This window comes from Bombina bombina, chromosome 1 (genome assembly GCF_027579735.1).
Source record: "Bombina bombina isolate aBomBom1 chromosome 1, aBomBom1.pri, whole genome shotgun sequence".
In the NCBI taxonomy this organism is placed as follows: domain Eukaryota; kingdom Metazoa; phylum Chordata; class Amphibia; order Anura; family Bombinatoridae; genus Bombina; species Bombina bombina.
In genome coordinates this window covers 1,458,332,566-1,458,347,570 of record NC_069499.1, presented here as the reverse complement: position 1 = coordinate 1,458,347,570, position 15,005 = coordinate 1,458,332,566, and the positions used below count along the sequence as shown (strand labels likewise).

At 42.1% G+C, this 15,005-nt stretch overlaps 1 protein-coding gene across 1 annotated transcript in view; it reads left to right on the top strand.

Moving 5' to 3' along the window:
* The window catches only part of USP36 (ubiquitin specific peptidase 36), a 195,389-nt gene that overhangs the window by 108,021 nt on the left and 72,363 nt on the right, over window positions 1-15,005 (top strand). Inside the window, exons 12-14 of the mRNA XM_053706269.1 lie at window positions 7,569-7,707; window positions 7,865-8,464; window positions 9,302-9,426. Coding sequence (XP_053562244.1) covers window positions 7,569-7,707; window positions 7,865-8,464; window positions 9,302-9,426 — 864 coding nt within the window. The remainder of the gene's footprint in view (window positions 1-7,568; window positions 7,708-7,864; window positions 8,465-9,301; window positions 9,427-15,005) is intronic.

Sequence of the window (15,005 nt, the reverse complement as noted above, 5' to 3'; positions counted from 1 at the left end):
TCTAATTGTCCGTGGGATATCAGTGGGTTAGACTGTATAGTTTAATAATCTTATCACCTAATATTTCGTAGTTTCTGTAGGACTGTCTCTTTCAGTGATGATCATTCTCCATCGTCTGTATTTCTACTGTCTTTCTGTTTTTTGTTTTTTCCTATTATGGTTATATTTAAATCCTTTCTGTCTTCTATTCTATCCAGACCAGACATTAAGTAGTATTCTACAAATCTTGGACAAGGTAGAAACTATTTGAAGGTGTTCAGTTGGCTCTTCTGAACGAGAGACACAGCAAAACCCCAGATGTACATTTCGGCCTAGTCAGTGAGGTGCAGCCATATCCCTCTAGGCACACTGAGCAACGGGTCCACGTCTGGTTCCCCCACATCACCCTTAGGGAGACTTCCTTCAGGGTTATAAATTGCTTGTACAAAAAGAGAAAAGGGCTCAACCTGGGAACAAAAAATAGCTTGTTTTATGGCTAGTTACCACCCTAGAAGCAGCCTCTTTTTGCTCAACATGTGCCTTTCACAGAGAAGAACTTTCCTCACTATCTAGATATCTCTTCAACAAAGAATAACATAATAACAAAGCAAATTTGATAATATAAGTAAATAAGAAACTTTTTTTTAAATTTGTATGATATATCTGAATCATGAAGGAAAAAATGTAGTTCCCACTCTCTCTAGCTTTCTTGTAGTCCTAATTCTAGAACGTTTACGGCACAAAACAGAAATATATATGAATGTGTGTATATGTATTAAAGACATCTACTTTGTTAGATTGGTTAGAAGAAACCCCAAATATTATAGATCGACTTTCAGATTGTGTATGGAAGAAAAACAAAATGTTTATGTATATAAATGTCTCAATTTGCCTATTCTTCTGGCTCAGTGTCTGCGGAGTCTCAGCTAGTATATGACTTTATTTGGTCTGGCCTGGTGTCAGTCCCTATTGATTTGTATTTTATGTCTTCTGGTTTGAACTGTTACATTCTTCCTCATTTGCATGTGGTTTCTCCAAATCAAAACTGGTCACATTCTCTATGCTCCTGTATGTGGTTCTCTTTTTGTTTTTTTATATAAAAGGGACATGAAACCCAACATTTTTCTTTCATAATTATGATAGAGAGCACCTTTTCTCCAACATAGGTGTGTCCGGTCCACGGCGTCATCCTTACTTGTGGGATATTCTCTTCCCCAACAGGAAATGGCAAAGAGCCCAGCAAAGCTGGTCACATGATCCCTCCTAGGCTCCGCCTACCCCAGTCATTCTCTTTGTCGTTGCACAGGCAACATCTCCACGGAGATGGTTAAGAGTTTTTTGGTGTTTAAATGTAGTTTTTATTCTTCAATCAATAGTTTATTTTAAAATAGTGCTGGTATGTACTATTTACTCTGAAACAGAAAAGAGATGAAGATTTCTGTTTGTAAGAGGAAGATGATTTTAGCAACCGTTACTAAAATCGATGGCTGTTTCCACACAGGACTGTTGAGATGAATTAACTTCAGTTGGGGGAAACAGTGGGCAGACTTTGCTGCTTGAGGTATGACATATTTCTAACAAGACTTGGTAATGCTGGAAGCTGTCATTTTCCCTATGGGAACCGGTAAGCCATTTTCTTAGTTTAGTATAAGAATAAAGGGCTTCACAAGGGCTTTAAAGACTGGTAGACATTTTTCTGGGCTAAAACGATTACTTTACAAGTATATTTAGTGGATTATAACTATAAATAGTTCTTTTAATCTTGGGGATGTATTAAAAAAAACGGCAGGCACTGTATTGGACACCTTTTTCACTGGGGGCCTTTTCTAGTCATAGGCAGAGCCTCATTTTCGCGCCACTAATGCGCAGTTGTTTTTGGAAAGCAAGGCATGCAGATGCATGTGTGAGGAGCTAAGAACCACTGAAAAAGCTTATTGAAGGCGTCATTTGGTATGTTTGAAAGCCAAGGTTCCTCCCCATTTAAATATATGTGATGAATGTGACATAGTGTCCAAACAAAGTAGGGACAATGATGCCACTGATAATGATGTTGCCCAAGATGATTCTTCAAGCGAGGGGAGTAAGCATGGTACTGCATCATCCCCTTCTGTGTCTACACCAGTCTTGCCCACACAAGAGGTCCCTAGTACATCTAGTGCGCCAATCCTTCTTACTATGCAACAATTAACGGCTGTAATGGATAATTCTATTAAAAACATTTTGTCCAAAATGCCCTCTTATCAGAGAAAGCGCGATTGCTCTGTTTTAGATACTGAAGAGCATGAGGACGCTGATGATAATGGTTCTGACATACCCTCACACCAATCTGAAGGGGCCAGGAGGGAGGTTTTGTCTGAGGGAGAAATTTCAGATTCAGGAAAAATTTCTCAACAAGCTGAACCTGATGTTATTACTTTTAAATTTAAATTAGAACATCTCCGCGCTCTGCTTAAGGAGGTGTTATCTACTCTGGATGATTGTGACAATTTGGTCATTCCAGAGAAATTATGTAAGATGGACAAGTTCCTAGAGGTCCCGGTGCCCCCCGATGCTTTTCCTATACCCAAGCGGGTGGCGGACATTGTAAATAAGGAATGGGAAAGGCCCGGCATACCTTTTGTTCCTCCCCCTATATTTAAGAAATTATTTCCTATGGTCGACCCCAGAAAGGACTTATGGCAGACAGTCCCCAAGGTCGAGGGGGCGGTTTCTACTCTAAACAAACACACTACTATCCCTATAGAAGATAGTTGTGCTTTCAAAGATCCTATGGATAAAAAATTAGAGGGTTTGCTTAAAAAGATGTTTGTTCAGCAAGGTTACCTTCTACAACCAATTTCATGCATTGTTCCTGTCACTACAGCAGCGTGTTTCTGGTTCAAAGAACTAGAAAAGTCGCTCAATAAAGAATCTTCGTATGAGGAGGTTATGGACAGAGTTCAAGCACTTAAATTGGCTAACTCTTTTATCTTAGACGCCACTTTGCAATTAGCTAGATTAGCAGCGAAAAATTCAGGTTTTGCTATTGTGGCGCGCAGAGCGCTTTGGCTAAAGTCTTGGTCAGTGGATGTGTCCTCCAAGAACAAATTGCTTAACATCCCTTTCAAGGGTAAAACGCTGTTTGGCCCTGACTTGAAAGAGATTATTTCAGACATCACTGGGGGAAAGGGCCACGCCCTTCCTCAGGATAGGTCTTTTAAGGCTAAAAATAAGCCAAATTTTCGTCCCTTTCGCAGAAACGGACCAGCCTCAAATTCTACACCCTCTAAGCAAGAGGGTAATAGTTCTCAAACCAAACCAGCCTGGAGACCGATGCAAGGCTGGAACAAGGGTAAGCAGGCCAAGAAACCTGCCACTGCTACTAAAACAGCATGAAGTGTTGGCCCCCGATCCGGGACCGGATCTTGTGGGGGGCAGACTCTCTCTCTTTGCTCAGGCTTGGGCAAGAGATGTTCAGGATCCTTGGGCGCTAGAAATAGTTTCTCAAGGTTATCTCCTGGAATTCAAGGAACTACCCCCAAGGGGGAGGTTCCACAGGTCTCAATTGTCTTCAAACCAAATAAAAAGACAGGCATTCTTACATTGTGTAGAAGACCTGTTAAGAATGGGAGTGATTCATCCTGTTCCATTAGGAGAACAAGGGATGGGGTTTTACTCCAATCTGTTCATAGTTCCCAAAAAAGAAGGAACATTCAGACCAATTTTAGATCTCAAGATTCTAAACAAATTTCTCAGGGTTCCATCGTTCAAAATGGAAACCATTCGAACAATTCTTCCTACCATCCAGGAAGGTCAATTCATGACCACGGTGGATTTAAAGGATGCGTATCTACATATTCCTATCCACAAGGAACATCATCGGTTCCTAAGGTTCGCCTTTCTGGACAAGCATTACCAGTTTGTGGCACTTCCATTCGGATTAGCCACTGCTCCAAGGATTTTCACAAAGGTACTAGGGTCCCTTCTAGCGGTGCTAAGACCAAGGGGCATTGCAGTAGTACCTTACTTGGACGACATACTGATTCAAGCGTCGTCTCTGTCAAAAGCAAAGGCTCATACGGACATTGTCCTAGCCTTTCTCAGATCTCACGGGTGGAAAGTGAACATAGAAAAAAGTTCTCTGTCCCCGTCAACAAGAGTTCCCTTCTTGGGAACAATAATAGACTCCTTAGAAATGAAGATTTTTCTGACAGAGGCCAGAAAATCAAAACTTCTAAGCTCTTGTCAAGTACTTCATTCTGTTCTTCTTCCTTCCATAGCGCAGTGCATGGAAGTAATAGGTTTGATGGTTGCGGCAATGGACATAGTTCCTTTTGCGCGAATTCATCTAAGACCATTACAACTCTGCATGCTCAGACAGTGGAATGGGGATTATACAGACTTGTCTCCGACGATCCAAGTAGATCAAAGATCCAGAGACTCACTCCGTTGGTGGCTGAACCTGGACAATCTGTCACAGGGAATGAGCTTCCGCAGGCCAGAGTGGGTCATTGTCACGACCGACGCCAGTCTGGTGGGCTGGGGCGCGGTCTGGGAACCCCTGAAAGCTCAGGGTCTATGGTCTCGGGAAGAATCTCTTCTCCCGATAAACATTCTGGAACTGAGAGCGATATTCAATGCTCTCAAAGCTTCGCCTCAACTAACAAAGGCCAAATTCATAAGGTTTCAATCAGACAACATGACGACTGTTGCATATATCAACCATCAGGGGGGAACAAGGAGTTCCCTGGCGATGGAGGAAGTGACCAAAATAATTCAATGGGCGGAGAATCACTCGTGCAACTTGTCTGCAATCCACATCCCAGGAGTGGAAAATTGGGAAGCGGATTTTCTGAGTCGTCAGACTTTCCATCCGGGGGAGTGGGAACTCCATCCGGAAATCTTTGCCCAAATAACTCAATTATGGGGCATTCCAGACATGGACCTGATGGCGTCTCATCAGAACTTCAAGGTTCCTTGCTACGGGTCCAGATCCAGGGATCCCAAGGCGACTCTAGTAGATGCACTGATAGCGCCTTGGACCTTCAACCTAGCTTATGTATTCCCGCCGTTTCCTCTCATTCCCAGGCTGGTAGCCAGGATCAATCGGGAGAGGGCTTCGGTGATCTTGATAGCTCCTGCGTGGCCACGCAGAACTTGGTATGCAGACCTGGTGAATATGTCATCGGCTCCACCATGGAAGCTACCTTTGAGACAGGACCTTCTTGTTCAAGGTCCATTCGAACATCCGAATCTGGCTTCACTCCAACTGACTGCTTGGAGATTGAACGCTTGATTTTATCAAAGCGTGGGTTTTCAGATTCTGTCATTGATACTCTTATCCAGGCTAGAAAGCCTGTAACTAGGAAAATTTACCATAAAATATGGAAAAAATATATCTGTTGGTGTGAATCTAAAGGATTCCCATGGAACAAGATAAAAATTCCTAAGATTCTATCCTTTCTACAAGAGGGTTTGGAGAAAGGATTATCTGCAAGTTCTTTGAAGGGACAGATTTCTGCTTTATCTGTTTTACTTCACAAAAAGCTGGCGGCTGTGCCAGATGTTCAAGCTTTTGTTCAGGCTCTGGTTAGAATCAAGCCTGTTTACAAACCTTTGACTCCTCCTTGGAGTCTCAATTTAGTTCTTTCAGTTCTTCAAGGGGTTCCGTTTGAACCCTTACATTCCGTAGATATTAAGTTACTATCTTGGAAAGTTTTGTTTTTGGTTGCAATTTCTTCTGCTAGAAGAGTTTCAGAGTTATCTGCTCTGCAGTGTTCTCCTCCTTATCTGGTGTTCCATGCAGATAAGGTGGTTTTGCGTACTAAACCTGGTTTTCTTCCGAAAGTTGTTTCTAACAAAAACATTAACCAGGAGATAGTTGTGCCTTCTTTGTGTCCGAATCCAGTTTCAAAGAAGGAACGTTTGTTACACAATTTGGATGTAGTTCGTGCTCTAAAATTCTATTTAGAGGCTACAAAGGATTTCAGACAAACATCTTCTTTGTTTGTTGTTTATTCTGGTAAAAGGAGAGGTCAAAAAGCAACTTCTACCTCTCTCTCTTTTTGGCTTAAAAGCATCATCCGATTGGCTTATGAGACTGCCGGACGGCAGCCTCCTGAAAGAATCACAGCTCACTCCACTAGGGCTGTGGCTTCCACTTGGGCCTTCAAGAACGAGGCTTCTGTTGATCAAATATGTAAGGCAGCGACTTGGTCTTCACTGCACACTTTTACCAAATTTTACAAATTTGATACTTTTGCTTCTTCTGAGGCTATTTTTGGGAGAAAGGTTTTGCAAGCCGTGGTGCCTTCCATCTAGGTGACCTGATTTGCTCCCTCCCATCATCCGTGTCCTAAAGCTTTGGTATTGGTTCCCACAAGTAAGGATGACGCCGTGGACCGGACACACCTATGTTGGAGAAAACAGAATTTATGCTTACCTGATAAATTACTTTCTCCAACGGTGTGTCCGGTCCACGGCCCGCCCTGGTTTTTTTAATCGGGTCTGATGAATTATTTTCTCTAACTACAGTCACCACGGTATCATATGATTTCTCCTATGCATATTCCTCCTTTACGTCGGTCGAATGACTGGGGTAGGCGGAGCCTAGGAGGGATCATGTGACCAGCTTTGCTGGGCTCTTTGCCATTTCCTGTTGGGGAAGAGAATATCCCACAAGTAAGGATGACGCCGTGGACCGGACACACCGTTGGAGAAAGTAATTTATCAGGTAAGCATAAATTCTGTTTTTTAAAGAACTTTCCAATTTACTTCTATTATCAAATGTGTTCATTCTCCTGGTATCCTTTATTGAAGAAGCAGCAATGCATTACTGGGAACTAGTTAACGCATTGGGTGAGCCAATAACATGAGGCATATAAGTGCAGCATCCAATCAGCAGCTCGTGAGCCTATCTAGATATCCTTTTCAGGAAAGAATACCATGAGAACAAAACAAATTAGACAATAGAGTTCATTTGGAAAGCCGTTTAAAATCATTCTCTATCTGAATCATGAAAGAAAAAAACTTGGGTTTCATGTCCCTTTAAGCTATATGTTGGGTCAGAACTGATCACATTCTCCCTGTTTTGTGTTTGGTCTATTTTCGGCCTGAGTCTATCAAAGTACCTTTTTATGTCAAATTACCACCCCAATATGTGACTTTCTCTTTGAGTTCTGTGTTGTTTACGGTTATTAAATGGACAGGAAACCCCAGTTTACTTCTATTATCAAATTTTCTTCATTTCCATCATATTCTGTGTTGGAGATACCTAGGTAGGCATTTGGATCACTACATGGTAGGAAATGATGCTGCCATCTAGTGCTCTTGCAAATGGATAACATTCTTGCAAAACTGCTGCCATATAGTGCTCTGAAAATGGGCCAGCTACTAAGCATATGTCCCTACTTTTTAACAAAAGATACCAAGAGAACAAATAAAATATGATAATAGAAGTAAATTAGAAAGTTGTTTAAAATCGCATGCTTTATGTAAATCATGAAAGACATTTTTTTTTATTTCATATCCCTTTTAATGAATATATTAATCAATATGTGACTGTGTCAACTGATAATAAGTTTCTTGATTATTTTATTTTTCACTTTTAGGATCCCAGATTCCAAAAAGGCTTGTGATGGTTCTATGTGTAAGGTGACTGCTCCTCCAATAGTGCGTCCAAGTTCTGTCCCACCTAGCATAAAGAAGACTATTTCTAATGGCAACCTTTCTTCACCTCTTATTGGGAAGGTGGGTGAAAAATACTTGGGCATTTCTCAAGTCTTATGGAATGTTTGAGGGGGCAAGTCTGAAGTAGGATATTACTCCCAAGTTGTGGGGTAGTTTTTTGGTTTTTTTTTAGCCTCTTTGTAAGTATGGCAATATGTGCTTGGTCTTTCTCTTTCAGAGGCCTGATGGATTACAGATAAAGAGACCAACTGCTTTGGAGGAGATAGGTGTACCAGTTTCTCGGCCATCTTTTTCTTCTGGGATTAAAGCATTGAATGGAACTTCTCGTCCCAGGCCACTGAGTGCTGGTCCATCACCTAAGCTGAGCTCAAAGCCTCTCCATGCTCCTTTTATTCTGGATGACCCTCTAAACAGAGTAAAGAAGCCACCATTGTGTACAAGTGATGACAAAAACAAGCAAGAGAATGCTAAGCATAGCTGGGAGACCACAGACATCAGCCCATCTCTGTCGCCCAAAACTCCAACCAGGAACCCAGAACACCAGATTGAAGCTGCTAAGGAAACTCAGGAGGAGAGGAATGACATGCCTAGATCAGATTCGCTCGCCAACAGCACAGATTCTTCCTTAAGTCCCCTCATGGAAAAGAACACTTCGTCCAACAGCTGCCCCCCACACAGTCCGGGGGAGATGGATTCAGACAGTTTAGCAGAGACTAAGGCTCCAAAATCAAAATCTCCTTCCTTAGCAAGTGTATGTGAGGCTTTAACTACAATGTCACCACCACCTGCAAAGAAGCTGGCACTGTCTGCCAAAAAGGTGAGAAGGGGGAGAGCCTGGGCTGCATCTCCTATAGATAGCATATGACGGCGGGCTGGCCTGCTTGTCAATACCACCCCATATTGCTTCATTCTTTCATCATTGGCAGCTATACATTCTTGTAACTGTATTGACTGTTACCATTTCTCCCAAAATCTGTACATTTAAATCACCACACCCTCTATAAATTAGTTCTTAACATTTCCTGCTCAGTGGATACATTTGTTCTTGTGTTCTCCTTTGCTTTGCAATGTATAACTTGTTATAAGATTTTGAAACGTAGCACAGTGGCAATTGTGGCATGTTAGTAAAGGGCTTGACAAAATGCAAGAGCCACAGATTGTACAACAGTACTATTGGCTTCTCAATGTTCTTGTTGGCTCCTACATTTGCAATAGGTTTGTCAGCAATTTATTTTCTTATGCTTTTTAGCTGCAAGAGGGGGAATCTTTACACCCTACAGTTAGGCTTAAAAAAAAAAAGCACTATGTTTGTTTTCCCCAGTGCAAAGTTTTAACTATTGTGCCTCTGGGTTCCACATGCTGTTCGGTGGTAGCGTAGAAACCGATTTTGCTGTTTCACATCTTATTTTCTTTTTTTATTTCTTTTTTTGTTTTTCTTCTTCTTTTTTTTTTTTTTTTAATTTAAAGCTTTTTTTATTTTCTAACTAAAACTCTTCTTCCATCCCATCACTGTTCCTTTCACTTTTTTTGTTTTCATTTTTACTTTCGTCCTTCTTTTCTGTCCCTCCATATTTATTCATTTTTTTACTTTGGTTACAAAAACCCCCATTTTTTCTTTAGACCACCAAGATTTTATTTATGTCAATAACTGCAGGGCAGCATGCTGCAGAGGGAAAACAGAAATGACGCTTATTCCCCTTCTCGCTCATCCCTCATCACTGGTCCTGCTTGTCCCGCATCCCCCGGTCCCACCTCACCTCGGCTGCTCCATAAACATCGGTAAGTGTTGCCCACCATTTCACTAGATTATTTTATAGACTAAGTTCCTTCCTTGATATCTGTCTTTCATGTCAATTACAGTTAAAGAGATAGAGAATACAATTTTAAAGATTTTTTTTTTTTTTTTTTACTTCTATTATCTAATTTGCTTTTCGTTCTTGAAAAGCATATCTAGGTATGCTCAGGAGCTGGGAGTTAGCTGTTGATTGGTGGCTACACATATGTGTTGTCATTAACGTACTGATGTGTTCAGCTAGTCCTAGTAGTCCAATAAAGGATACCAAGTGAATGAAGCAAAATTGATGATGGAAGTAAACATGAAAATTGTTTAACATGGTATGCTCTATCTGAATCATGAAATAAACATTTTGGGTTTTCTTTCCCTCTTAAGCTTTCCCGGTGTAAATTAGGAAGGAACATGTACAAATGTTCTAATAAGGATTTCCTAGTTTAAAACATCTTTCCTAATGAGGAAAATGGCTCTATGTGCTCACAGGGCTGGAGAATTCCAGTTATCCCGGACTAATAAATAAATACAAGTGGTGGCAGATTTGTAAACTGTAAGATATTTAGAGCACTGCCTTCCTATTCCTGTACTAGTTTCTCCAACATTGGTGTGTCCGGTCCACGGCGTCATCCTTACTTGTGGGAATATCTCTTCCCCAACAGGAAATGGCAAAGAGTCCCAGCAAAAGCTGTCCATATAGTCCCTCCTAGGCTCCGCCCACCCCAGTCATTCTCTTTGCCGTTGCACAGGCAACATCTCCACGGAGATGGTTAAGAGTATGTGGTGTTTAGTTGTAGTTTTTTATTCTACTATCAAGAGTTTGTTATTTTAAAATAGTGCTGGTATGTACTATTTACTCTGAAACAGAAAAAGATGAAGAGTTCTGTTTGTGAGAGGAAGATGATTTTAGCAGCAGTAACTAAAATAGTTTGCTGTTTCCACATAGGACTGTTGAGATGAAGTAACTTCAGTTGGGGGAAACAGTTAGCAGACTTTTCTGCTTAAGGTATGACTAGCCATATTTCTAACAAGACTGTGTAATGCTGGAAGGCTGTCATTTTCCCCTCATGGGGACCGGTAAGCCATTTTCTTAGTCTCAAACAGAATAAAGGGCTTAATATGGGCTATAAAATTGGTAGACACTTTTATGGGCAAAATCGATTGCTTTATTTGAGCATTTTATACATGTTTATGTTTGAAATTCACACTTATAAGCTTGGGGAACGTTTTTTAACGTCAGGCACTGAGTTAGACACCTTTCCAGTCAGGAAGGGCCTTCCCAGTTGTAGGCTGAGCCTCATTTTCGCGCCATTACTGCGCAGTTACTTTTGAGAGCAAGACATGCAGATGCATGTGTGAGGATCTGAAAGTAGTTGGAAAGGTTCCTAGAAGGCTTCATTTGGTATCGTATTCCCCCCTGGGTTTGGTAGAGTAGCAGCAAAGGCTGTAGCTGGGACTGTAGAGGGGTTAAAACTGTAACCGGCTCCGGTTTCTTTATTTTAAGGGTTAAAGCTCTGAAATTTGGTGTGCAATACTTTTAATGCTTTAAGACACTGTGGTGAAAATTTGGTAAATTTTGAACAATTCCTTCATACTTTTTCACATATTCAGTAATAAAGTGTGCACTGTTTAAAATTTAAAGAGACAGTAACGTTTTTGTTGTAAAACGGTTTTTGTGCTTTATTGACAAGTTTAAGCCTGTTTAACATGTCTGTACCTTCAGATAAGCTATGTTCTATATGTATGAAAGTCAATGTGTCTCCCCCTTCAAAATTGTGTGATAATTGTGCCATAGCGTCCAAACAAAGTAAGGACAGTACTGCCACAGATAGTAAAGTTGCCCAAGATGATTCATCAGATGAAGGGAGTAGACATAGTTCTACATCATCTCCTTCTGTGTCTACGCCAGTTTTGCCCACGCAGGAGGCCCCTAGTACTTCTAGCGCGCCAATGCTTATTACTTTGCAACAATTGACGGCAGTAATGGATAACTCCATAGCAAATATTTTATCCAAAATGCCTGCATATCAGAGAAAGCGCGATTGCTCTGTTTTAAACACTGAAGAGCAGGAGGGCGCTGATGATAATTGCTCTGTCATACCCTCACACCAATCTGAAGGGGCCATGAGGGAGGTTTTGTCAGATGGGGAAATTTCAGATTCAGGAAAAATTTCTCAACAGGCTGAACCTGATGTTGTGACATTTAAATTTAAATTAGAGCATTTCCGCGCACTGCTTAAGGAGGTGTTATCTACTCTGGATGATTTTGACAACCTGGTCATTCCAGAAAAATTATGCAAGATGGACAAGTTCCTAGAGGTTCCGGTGCACCCCGACGCTTTTCCTATACCCAAGCGGGTGGCGGACATAGTGAATAAGGAGTGGGAGAAGCCCGGCATACCTTTTGTCCCCCCTCCTATATTTAAGAAATTATTTCCCATGGTCGACCCCAGAAAGGACTTATGGCAGACAGTCCCTAAGGTCGAGGGGGCAGTTTCTACTCTAAACAAGCGTACTACTATCCCTATCGAGGATAATTGTGCTTTCAAAGATCCTATGGATAAAAAATTGGAAGGTTTGCTTAAAAAGATTTTTGTTCAGCAAGGTTACCTCCTGCAACCCATTTCGTGCATTGTTCCTGTCACTACAGCAGCGTGGTTCTGGTTCGAGGAACTAGAAAAGTCGCTCAGTAGAGAAACTCCGTATGAGGAGGTTATGGACAGAGTTCACGCACTTAAGTTGGCTAATTCTTTTATTTTAGATGCCGCTTTGCAATTAGCTAGATTAGCCACAAAAAATTCAGGGTTTGCAATTGTGGCGCGCAGAGCGCTTTGGCTAAAGTCTTGGTCAGCGGATGTATCTTCCAAGACAAAATTGCTTAATATCCCCTTCAAGGGTAAAACTCTTTTTGGGCCAGAATTGAAAGAGATTATCTCAGACATCACTGGGGGAAAGGGCCACGCCCTCCCACAAGATAGGCCTTTCAAAGCCAAGAATAAGTCTAATTTTCGTTCCTTTCACAATTTCAGGAATGGACCGGCCTCTAATTCCGCATCCTCTAAGCAAGAGGGTAATGCTTCACAAACCAAGCCAGCCTGGAAACCGATGCAAGGCTGGAACATGGGTAAGCAGGCCAAGAAGCCTGCTGCTGCTAACAAAACAGCATGAAGGAGTAGCCCCCGATCCGGGACCGGATCTAGTAGGGGACAGACTCTCTCTCTTTGGTCAGGCTTGGGCAAGAGATGTTCAGGATCCCTGGGCACTAGAAATAGTCTCTCAGGGTTATCTTCTGGAATTCAAGGAACTACCCCCAAGGGGAAGGTTCCACATGTCTCACTTATCCTCAAACCAAATAAAGAGACAGGCATTCTTACATTGTGTAGAAGACCTGTTAAAAATGGGAGTGATACACCCAGTTCCAACGGCGGAACAGAGGATGGGATGTTACTCAAATCTGTTTGTAGTTCCCAAAAAAGAGGGAACTTTCAGACCAATTCTGGATTTAAAGATCCTAAACAAATTTCTCAGGGTTCCATCGTTCAAAATGGAAACCATTCGAACGATTCTACCTACAATCCAGGAAGGTCAATTTATGACTACCGTGGATCTAAAGGATGCGTATCTACATATTCCTATCCACATGGATCATCATCAGTTCCTAAGGTTCGCTTTTCTGGACAAACATTAACAGTTTGTGGCCCTCCCATTCGGGTTAGCCACTGCTCCAAGGATTTTCACAAAGGTACTCGGGTCCCTTCTAGCGGTTCTAAGACCAAGGGGCATTGCAGTAGTACCTTACTTGGACGACATTCTAATACAAGCGTCGTCTCTTTCAAAGGCAAAGGCTCACACAGACATCGTTCTGGCCTTTCTCAGATCTCACGGATGGAAGGTGAACATAGAAAAAAGTTCCCTGTCTCCGTCGACAAGAGTTCCCTTCTTGGGAACAATAATAGATTCTTTAGAAATGAGGATTTTCCTGACAGAAGTCAGAAAGTCAAAACTTCTAAACGCTTGTCAAGTTCTTCATTCTATTCCACGTCCTTCCGTAGCTCAGTGCATGGAAGTGGTAGGATTGATGGTTGCAGCAATGGACATAGTTCCTTTTGCGCGAATTCATCTAAGACCATTACAACTGTGCATGCTGAAACAGTGGAATGGGGACTATACAGACTTGTCTACAGTGATTCAAGTAGATCAGAAGACCAGAGACTCACTCCGTTGGTGGCTAACCCTGGACCACCTGTCCCAGGGAATGAGCTTCCGCAGACCAGAGTGGGTCATCGTCACGACCGACGCCAGTCTAGTGGGCTGGGGCGCGGTCTGGGAATCCCTGAAAGCTCAGGGACTATGGTCTCGGGAAGAGTCTCTTCTCTCGATAAACATTCTGGAACTGAGAGCGATATTCAATGCTCTCAGGGCTTGGCCTCAACTAGCAAAGGCCAGATTCATAAGATTCCAATTAGACAACATGACGACTGTTGCTTATATCAATCATCAGGGGGGAACAAGGAGTTCCCTGGCGATGAGAGAAGTGACCAAAATAATAAAATGGGCGGAGGATCACTCCTGCCACCTATCTGCGATCCACATCCCAGGAGTGGAAAACTGGGAGGCGGATTATCTGAGTCGTCAGACTTTCCATCCGGGGGAGTGGGAACTCCACCCGGAGATCTTTGCCCAGTTAACTCAATTATGGGGCATTCCAGACATGGATCTGATGGCGTCTCGTCAGAACTTCAAGGTTCCTTGCTACGGGTCCAGATCCAGGGATCCCAAGGCGACTCTAGTGGATGCACTAGTAGCGCCTTGGACCTTCAACCTAGCTTATGTGTTTCCACCGTTTCCTCTCATTCCCAGGCTGGAAGCTACCTTTGAGACAGGATCTCCTTGTACAGGGTCCATTCGAACATCCAAATCTGGTCTCCCTCCAGCTGACGGCTTGGAAATTGAAAGCGTGGGTTTTCAGATTCCGTGATAGATACTCTGGTTCAAGCCAGAAAACCGGTAACTAGAAAAATTTACCATAAAATATGGAAAAGATATATCTGCTGGTGTGAATCCAAGGGATTCTTATGGAATAAGATCAAAATTCCTAAGATCCTTTCCTTTCTACAAGAAGGTTTGGATAAAGGATTATCAGCGAGTTCTCTAAAGGGACAGATTTCTGCTTTATCTGTCTTGTTACACAAACGACTGGCAACTGTGCCAGATGTTCAAGCATTTGTTTAGGCTCTGGTTAGGATCAAGCCTGTTTACAGACGTTTGACTCCTCCCTGGAGTTTAAATCTAGTTCTTTCAGTTCTCCAAGGGGTTCCGTTTGAACCTTTACATTCCATAGATATTAAGTTGTTATCTTGGAAAGTTTTGTTTTTGGTTGCTATTTCTTCTGCTAGAAGAGTTTCTGAGTTATCTGCTCTGCAGTGTTCTCCGCCCTATCTGATGTTCCATTCAGATAAGGTTGTTTTGCGTACTAAGCCTGGTTTTCTTCCAAAGGTTGTTTCCAACAAAAATATTAACCAGGAGATAGTTGTACCTTCTTTGTGTCCAAATCCAGTTTCAAAGAAGGAAC